Source organism: Sinocyclocheilus grahami, unplaced genomic scaffold, assembly GCF_001515645.1.
Source record: "Sinocyclocheilus grahami isolate Dianchi unplaced genomic scaffold, SAMN03320097.WGS_v1.1 scaffold2735.1, whole genome shotgun sequence".
Taxonomy (NCBI): Eukaryota; Metazoa; Chordata; class Actinopteri; order Cypriniformes; family Cyprinidae; genus Sinocyclocheilus; species Sinocyclocheilus grahami.
Genome location: NW_015507913.1, coordinates 3,578 through 13,432, shown reverse-complemented (window position 1 = coordinate 13,432; position 9,855 = coordinate 3,578). Strand labels below are relative to the sequence as shown.

The 9,855-nt window shown below is 40.2% G+C and overlaps 1 protein-coding gene and 1 pseudogene across 1 annotated transcript in view; both read left to right on the top strand.

Annotated features, from left to right (window-relative positions):
• LOC107575580 (probable E3 ubiquitin-protein ligase ARI7) overlaps positions 1 to 2,048 on the top strand; it is an 8,504-nt gene extending 6,456 nt beyond the window's left edge. The window contains exons 3-4 of the mRNA XM_016261931.1: positions 1,329 to 1,499; positions 1,591 to 2,048. Coding sequence (XP_016117417.1) covers positions 1,329 to 1,499; positions 1,591 to 2,034 — 615 coding nt within the window. The 3' untranslated portion in view covers positions 2,035 to 2,048. The remainder of the gene's footprint in view (positions 1 to 1,328; positions 1,500 to 1,590) is intronic.
• A 2,579-nt stretch (positions 2,049 to 4,627) lies between these two features.
• LOC107575579 (uncharacterized) lies at positions 4,628 to 6,035 on the top strand (annotated as a pseudogene).
• The last annotated feature ends 3,820 nt before the right edge of the window (positions 6,036 to 9,855 follow it).

Genomic DNA, 9,855 nt, shown 5'->3' with positions numbered 1-9,855 from the left:
TAATGTCTTTCTCTGCTTCACAGAAGCGCTGCAGGTGCATGTGAAATAATATGACCATGTCTATCCGCATACTGTTGTCTGCTACTTTTTGCACATGTAAAATTAATCCCCGCAAAACAAATGTTAGCATTTGACATTTATCCTTTCCTAAATTTAATTCAATTCTAATTTAAAATAACCTTGTCGGTTAATGGTTAATAATCAGTTAATGAGCGTCAGTTAGGAAAAATAACCAAAATGAACATCCATAGTATCTGTAAATTAGGGATGTCCTGAGCCGATCTCTAGGATCGGGATCGGGGCCAATCAAGCCTTTTTTAAGCCTCTCCTTAGCCCGATTCTTATTTTATGTCAGCTGTCATGCCGGTGTCGTGCAGTACTCTCCTTCCAGTAGATTTGCCGTCATTTAAAGGAAAAGAAGATGCTCAAAGTATTCAGCCGCTATTAAAACCAAAAAAAGAAGAAATGTGTGTGTGATGCGTGAAGCAGTGAGGTCTATTCTAGCGCCTCACACACGTTTGAGCTTCCGTGTTCAATGTATTTGATGTGCACTTTTGTAGTGATCTATCTGAGACATTGTTGTTATAACTCGTTGCGTCTTGCTTTGGATTTGACTGAGAGACTGGCAGAGCAAGCTTCATGCTTTCTAACCTTACCTCCACCTTTTTCTAATCATTTTGCAATTATTCTGCTAATTGTACATATAAAATACAGTAAGTTTACATCAGTAGTTCCATATTCCCAGAGAGCACAGGTGCGTCTGCGAGACGTCTGGTAAAGATCTGGAAAGCATCTGCTGTGTACAAACATCTGATAGACGTCTCTAAGATGTCAGTTTTACATCATAAACACCTTAAAGACATCTTATAAATGTCTATTTGACATCTGATAGGAAACGTCCTGTAGATGTATTGCAGATGAGCAAACACTCTAAAAAACACGTCTTGTAGATATAATGCAGACGTCAAATTGACGTCTCTGAGATGTACATGTGCTGTCAGGGTTCATTATTGTGATCACACAATCTGTTTACAATTTCTACCACTGTAACGTGTTCACATCAACAAATGTCTTTATACAGTGTGTGTGTGTATATATATATATATATATATATACACACACACACACACACACACACATATACATATGTATTACATTTACTCTCTGCTCAACTACATTGGATTGATTTTAATAACTTTAATGTACTTGAATTGTGCACCAAACACTATGAATATACAAGTGACTCTGATTGGATCGGGTTCACAAAAAAACCTGTTCAGTACATCCCTATTGTAAACATTTTGGTTTTATTCATTTCTTTCTAACAGGGTCAGTATAAATTTTACTGTCCAGCTATCACACATGGGACAGAAAAATGCAGCGCAGAGTGGCCATACTTGGAGGTCAGGAAACTGGCAGTGCTTAGTGATTCAGAGCAGGCTCATTTTGAAGAGAATATGGCTCTTCTGGCAGCAGCTGAGTACTGCGAGTTCAAATCAGTGAGTAGAAATAACATTTCAATAAATATGTCTTCTGGATCATGTGAATTCATTGACAGTTAATGAACTTTCTGGTATGTCTCTCTCTAAGTGTCCAAGCTGTGAGTCCTATGTTGAGCGACAAGACCTGAGCAACCTGTGTGTGATATGCACCATCTGCACAGCTGTAAAAAAGAAGAGCTTCCAGTTCTGCTGGCAGTGTCTGAGGGAATGGAAAGGACCAGCTGCTCATTCTCTACGCTGCAGTAATGAAGACTGTGTCCACCCAGATGTTGACAAGCTAGCAAAATGTACAAATATGAGGCTGTCTTATGTGAACAATGTAGAGTGTCCTGCCATTCGTGCCTGCCCAACCTGCGGTCTGCTTTTAGAACACAATGGGTTCGCTTGTAAAAACCTTTTGTGTAAGCGCTGCAAGGTGGAGTTTTGTTTCCTTTGCCTAAAGCTGAAGCGTATTTGCAATCCGATCTGTGGACCTTATGATGTCTGCTCAGTTGCACCACGGCAGACTGATATTCCAGTTTGGAAAAGATAATGTTAGAGATAGGATTAGGGATGTCACAATTCTCTCAACTCGCGATGCGATATGATTCACGATACTTGTGTCATGATACGATTTTCTCGTGAGTTTTTGAAAAAAATGAGACTTATAAATGAAAAAAATGTCCTTTTATTATTTCTCAGACAAAAAAATCTCTCTGAAATCTCAAGCTAAGGCTTTGTCTGTGCTCTTTCTATTTAAAATTAGAGGCAACCACTGCATTTTAATCACAATCCAAGCAAAGATGCTGCATACATGCAACACGAGCAGTTTTTAATCTAAATTAGATTGTATTTTTTCAAAATTTGAAGCAAAAACAGAATGGTCTGACTATGGGAAACTATACTGAGAAGCTGCTCACTGCAGAGTAAATGGGTGGAGCTTATGTGAAGCCCACGTAAATGTGCCCAGAGAGCACAGGTGCGTCTGCGAGACGTCTGGTAAAGATCTGGAAAGCATCTGCTGTGTACAAACATCTGATAGACGTCTCTAAGATGTCAGTTTTACATCATAAACAGGGATTGAAATTAACTTTTTCACTCACTAGCCAATTTGGCTACTAAATTTTTAAGGTACTGGCCATTCATAACTTCTACTAGCCAAAAAATGCAGCGCAGAGGGACATGGAATGCTTTAGCCTGCAGTTACAAATGCATAAATAATGTTTTGATATTTTAAACATGAAATGTTGAATACTGATATTTGAAATGATTTTAAAAATGAAAAGATATTTTAAATGTGAAATTAAAAGCAGCAGTAGGTGGCAACAAGTCACTGTTAATAAGTGAGTCACTGCGATTGAACCGAATCATTTAAAAGGTTGATTCATTCAGGAACAAAACACCGTCGTGTTGCTCAGAGACACAAAACAGTGCTGTGAGTGTGTTTGGAATGTTTTTTGTTTTGCGAAATAGAGCAAAATAGGCAATATGGTGTCTAAAACGTTTTAACTCATTGTTTATTGAACTGTTGTCACATTTGTATTTCACAATATCACATTTCACATAAACTGATTTTTTTTATAAAAAATGGCACTCTTCGTGTGATATTGATTAACTATATGAATTGATATAATTATATACATTTTCTGCCCCCGTATCTTGAATTATGTGATCATTCTTAATGCATATTAATAGACTGAACCATGCAGTGGAAGAACGCACTCTAAATGCGTGCGCGCACTAAATTAGTCTAATAAGACTTCATCACGTGGTCTCTTATGCACGCCTCTCTAGGTGTGTTTTGTTTAGTTTTTGCAATATACTCGATAATGTCATGATGTCTCACGAGTTCAGTATTTGTGCTAAACCTGCGCAGATTTGGCTTGCATGAACTTCCACAAGAAATTAATCAGTGAACATAACTTACGAAAAGTAACCCGCCAAATTGGCTAGTGATTTGACAGCGTTACCCGCCACAGCTGATTTTTACCCACATTTGGCCCTGATCATAAACATCTTAAAGACATCTTATAAATGTCTATTTGACATCTGATAGGAAACGTCCTGTAGATGTATTGCAGATGAGCAAACACTCTAAAAAATATGTCTTGCAGATGTAAAAGCAGTGTCAAATAGATGTCTCTGAGATGTATGTGTGCTATCAGGGTAATTTGTTTCTAATGGGTGGAGCTAGAATATCCAACCCTACCCACAACTCTATCCCTCCACCCCACTAGACATCTAGAGAGGAGCTGGAAGTCATTTGACCCTGCAGTGAGTACCACCTGACAGCAGGTGGCGCTTATGGAACAGCAGATACAGCGTTTCCTTGGTTACCGCTGTAAATACAGCAGCTACGCTAATAAACACAACTTTAGAGTCCCCATGAAATCAAAATGAAAGTTTTTTGTTTTTTAGTATGGATACGTTAGCTTTAAGGTTATCTATAAGCTGGTGTGCGCCAAAACAATGACAAAATTTGCATTTAGTAGATATAAGCGTTCAAAACCTACAGTCTCTCACTTCCGGTGTTATGGATCATCTGGGGATCGCTATGGTTTCTGAGGCGCTGTTCAGTGTTCATTGTTATTCTGATTGTTCAGAAGAGCTTACATTTGCTAGCTCTACGTACCTTTGTTAATCACAAGTTTTCATAATTACATCTTTAACATAATTTAAATTTTAATATATATAGTTCATTTATGTATTTACACATGTTCATTTGTACTGAAAAGGATTTGAAAATGCCTTTTAAGTTTTTTTTTTTACAGTATTTCATACTGAACTGTAGTGACTGTCCTTATGCAGCTGAAACTGGTTCATAATTCAATAAATAAATAAAAATGTAATCAGTACAATGAGTTGTGTGTAAGAGGTCAACACATCCGTCACAGGTCATAGGTCACATGAGGGACGTGATTGACAGCTGTGAGAACTCACTCACTCACTCTCACACACACACACTCACTCACTCTCACACCTGACATGCCTGACACAATGGTTTTGTCATGTTGATTTGTTTATTTTGTTTTGTGATTGCCAGAATGTTTTTATTCTTACATGCATATGCGCACAAAGTCCCACAGACACCGACAGAGGGAGCAGGAACGAGCGAGGAAAAAGGCATATTCATCTCACATGAGATGATGTCATCGGGAGGGGGAGGGGCCCCAAAACTGACCAATCAGCTGGTCAGTCTTCAAACTTTGCGTCGGGTCGCCCCGCCCATCACGGACCCCCCAAATCCCTCATATTCGGGTTGTGCCTCATCAGGAGTCTCAATCTCAATCCCAGCGTTTGTGTTCTCCAAGAACGGAGACGAGAACTCCACCGAGGTCAGTCTTTCTCTTTATTAATCTATCAGTGTGCATAGACTATTATTTAACTTGTGTTTACCTCTCGCCCAGTCGCTGATGTTGGTGAGCAGCACTACTCGGCCCCTGCTTGGCTGCATCTGGGACTTTCCGTCAGTCTACAGCGGCCTGGCCTTCGCCACCTCCTCCATGGTGATCCACGAATCCTTCCCATCTGCCTGATGAGTGTCACCAACCACTCTATGCTCACGGACAAACACGAAGAGCCGCCAACGACGGGCGGCTAAGATGAGCTCCATGTTCCTAGAGCAGTACCGACCAAACTCTAATTATTCAACTGAAGACCTGGTGTGTGACATCTGCATCCTTGAAGACCCTACAAAATGGTTTGGCAAGCAGTTTTCTGTGCATTTTCCTGTGTTGATGCACATTGAAAATTGGATACGCCCCCAAGTGCAAGATGATGTCATCAATGTTTTTGGTTCGTTTCCCAACAGAGAAACAGAGAATTTTCATTGGGACACTAGCATGTTGATGACCTCAATGTTACAGACATGATCAATTTGGATTTGGATTTCTCTCAACTCTAGTGTACAAATCCAACCGGTTGATAGGGACCAACAAGAGCTACTAAGCAGTACAGTGCCAGACCCAAACCTTAATTATACTGTGATGATGAACTAATGATCTTCATGGATCCTCTATTGCGGCCGTAATCCTCTGGGAACAGATGCACTGGCTGTTAGCAAGTCACTTCATGTTTTTGGTTCTCCATGGTGAATATATTTAGACAGGTTTTGAACCCTGTCTTGTTTTTAGACAGATGAACATAACTTTTAAAACAGTCCAGCACAAACGTTACTGCCACTCATCAACGGCAACATCAAGAACGATCCTCTGTAGGCTAGCCCATCCCATTTAACAACGCTCCGTCTGACTTTCGCAGCCTTCGAAGGATGCAGCCTTTGAATCGGCACACAGCTAGTATCAGAGAATAAAAGGACGAGTGATAGTAGAACATCTCTGTGTTTCTCAGGTGATCCTGGCTCTGAATATCCTCTTTATTTTGTCTTGCGGCGCCAGTGTCACCTCTGTCAACTACTTCAACTACAACCGCTGATCTTCCACGGCATTCCTCGTCGCTCGCATCGCCTTCATCGCGCTGTCGCCCATCGTCCTCGCAGTGGGCCGCAGGAAGCTCAGAGCGTTTATGAACTCAGTTCTGTCGTGTATAATCTGACAGACAGACCTCTCGCTCTATATGGACAGACAAACTACAGATATCAGAGACATCATATTATTTTCTGCATCATAATAGTGTTTCGGTGTCCCGCATTATTTATTTTTTTATAAAGTGGCATGTATTTACTCAAGAACGAAGACTCCCAATCCCAATCAAAGCTGAGAATCCCGATTCCTGAATTTAAATTCAATTGGAATTGACAAACCAAATATGATGCATTAAATTGAAAAAAACAGCATATGCTGGTTAAGTATGTTTTGACGCTGGGATGCTGGTTTATGCTGGTCAAACCAGCAAAGGACCAGCATAAACCAGCATAAACCAGCAAAGGACCAGTTTAAACCAGAAAAGGACCAGCATCCCAGCGTCAAAACATACCTAACCAGCATATGCTGTTTTTTTCAACAGGGAAATAGAATGATTTAATGCATATCAAATCATAACTGCTGTAAGAGCATTTGGTTTCTCGGTGCCAACCTGAATGAAATTGAAATATCAGTAAGGGTTAGTTTGAGTAATTTCATTCATCCTGAGAAGAAACGTCCTGAACTGAAGGCTTGTAAACTTGTGTTTTCTGTTTTTACTCTGCAAACGTGAATATTAGCAAGTTTATAGTCACGTAAAATCATGTTTGCTTGTTTATGCCACATAATGGTTATCCTTCCACAGATTCCAGCGCCCTGAGCTGTTGCTCCTTTCCTCCTAGAATGGTTTTAAATGTTTGTTTGTTTGTTTTCCGCCTTATACTGAGCTATAATTTGGGTTAAATGTGTCACCCAGGCTGCTGGGTTAACTGTGCAGCCCGATTGTTATGACAGATGAACCCTTTCCTGTATTTATCCACCAGATTGGCTGTATTTTTGCTTCTAACCCAGCATTTATTGCAGAGCATAGTCTTTAAAATGGTGCCAAACAACACAAAGCAAACGAGATTGATTCCTTGAAAAGAAATACGTAAGAAGTTCTCTTCTTGTACATTGTGTTAAGAAATGTCTCTGCGTCAGTCAGATGTGTGTTGCATTGAGTTGTGTTTTTATCTCTGCTCACACCTGAGGCTCTGATGTGTTTCTACCGCCACCTAGCGACCATTAAACAACACTGAACCACAGCACAGGACTGATTTAACTCATAATCCATAACCAGAACCAGCATAAACCAGCATCCCAGCGTCAAAACATACCTAACCAGCATATGCTGTTTTTTTCAACAGGGAAATAGAATGATTTAATGCATATCAAATCATAACTGCTGTAAGAGCATTTGGTTTCTCGGTGCCAACCTGAATGAAATTGAAATATCAGTAAGGGTTAGTTTGAGTAATTTCATTCATCCTGAGAAGAAACGTCCTGAACTGAAGGCTTGTAAACTTGTGTTTTCTGTTTTTACTCTGCAAACGTGAATATTAGCAAGTTTATAGTCACGTAAAATCATGTTTGCTTGTTTATGCCACATAATGGTTATCCTTCCACAGATTCCAGCGCCCTGAGCTGTTGCTCCTTTCCTCCTAGAATGGTTTTAAATGTTTGTTTGTTTGTTTTCCGCCTTATACTGAGCTATAATTTGGGTTAAATGTGTCACCCAGGCTGCTGGGTTAACTGTGCAGCCCGATTGTTATGACAGATGAACCCTTTCCTGTATTTATCCACCAGATTGGCTGTATTTTTGCTTCTAACCCAGCATTTATTGCAGAGCATAGTCTTTAAAATGGTGCCAAACAACACAAAGCAAACGAGATTGATTCCTTGAAAAGAAATACGTAAGAAGTTCTCTTCTTGTACATTGTGTTAAGAAATGTCTCTGCGTCAGTCAGATGTGTGTTGCATTGAGTTGTGTTTTTATCTCTGCTCACACCTGAGGCTCTGATGTGTTTCTACCGCCACCTAGCGACCATTAAACAACACTGAACCACAGCACAGGACTGATTTAACTCATAATCCATAACCAGATTTAAGTGAAAGTGAAGTGACATGTGGCCAAGTATGGTGACCCATACTTGGAATTAGTGCTCTGCATTTAACCCATCCAAAGTGCACACACACAGCAGTGAACACACACAAAGCGTGAACACACACCCGGAGCAGTGGGCAGCCATTTATGCTGCGGCACCCGGGGAGCAGTTGGGGGTTCGGTGCCTTGCTTCAGAGAGAGCGCTGTACATTCACTCCCCCCACCTACAATCCCTGCCGCTACGAGACTCGAACCCGCAACCTTTTGGGTTACGAGTCCGACTCTCTAACCATTAGGCCCCGACTTCCCCAGGAAAACAAAATACTATGGAAGTCAGTGGCAACCACCAACTGTTTGATTACCAGCTATCTTCAAAATATCTCATTTTGTGTTCAACATAAGAAAGCAACTCATACAGGTTTGGAACGACATGAGGGTGAGTAAATGATGACAGAATTTCATTTTTGGGTGAACTGGCCCTTTAAATGTATGGGGCTGTCACGTGATGAACGAACGACTCGAGACAGGTGAACTACTGGACTAATTCCAGGACAGAACCTATAGGATGTTGCGCATGCGCGACTGAACGAATCACTCCTCGAGACGACTCGTTCTTCCCGAGTCACATTAAAGATTCGTTCAAGAACGACCCAACACTAGTATTGGGCTAATCAATGGGGTTTTTGTCTTTCAGTTGAAAAAAAACCCCAGGTAATATGTTTTTCAAAGAAGAAGAAAACTCCTTAAGTTAAATTAAAGTTGTATAAACAAACATTAGAGCAAGTATCACTAATAAGATATCTGGGAGTATGGATGGATTCCAAATGAACATTTGGGTCACATATTCAGACGTTAGTTGATAAATGTAAGAAAGGAGTCAATGTGCCGAGGTGCTTGGCAGGAGTAGAGCTACTAGACGTTCTCTTAAAAGGGTATACAGTACATTAATTAGGTCAGCAATTGATTATTGTAGAATAGTATATGGCTCAGCATCAACCTCATTATTAACTAGGATAGAGGTGATTCAAAACCAAGCCCTTAGAATGTGTTGTGGAGCGTTTAGATGCTCTCCTGTGATCGATTTGCAGGTAGATTCGTGAAATTCAGCTTAAAATGGTATATTGGACTGGTATTAAAGGTAATTTTACCAATCATCCAGTAAAAAAAATAATGTAGAGCTGCTGGGAATATGAGCAGACATATCTGAATAGCTTTGGCTGGACAGTAGGCAAGCAGGCTCAACAAATAGATATCAGTAATATCGATATTAGCCCCACGGTGGCTCTGCCAGTATATCCACCTTGGCTCTTCTCTATGCCAACAGTTGATTTGCAAATATTTAATTTAATAAATGAAAACAAGAAATATGTTCCAAAAGAGACAATAGTGCAGCAGCATTTAGATAGTCATTACTTTAGTTTTCACAAATGTATACAGATGGTTCTAAAGACCCAGAAACTGGGCGTACAGGTGCTGCCATGTGTATTCCTCACTTTAAATATAAAGCTGCAAAAAGAACTTCTAATAATATATCAGTATATGCCGCAGAGATGATCGCTATTCAGACAGCTTTACAGTGGGTGGAAGAAATCCAACCAGCAACAGTGTAATCTGTGCAGATTCATATTCTGCTCTCACAAGCATACTGAGTGGAAAATTGGAATCTAGACAAGATCTAGAAGTACTGCAAAGTTTGTACCGAATACAGAATCTGAGAATTATAGCAGAATTTGTATGGGTGCCTGCTCATGTTGGAGCGGAAGGAAATGAGGAGGCACACAAATATTGACATACATATACCCTTGAGTAAATCAGAAATTAAAGGTTTAATTAAAGTAGCTGTCAGAAAGATATGGTAAGAGAGATGGGA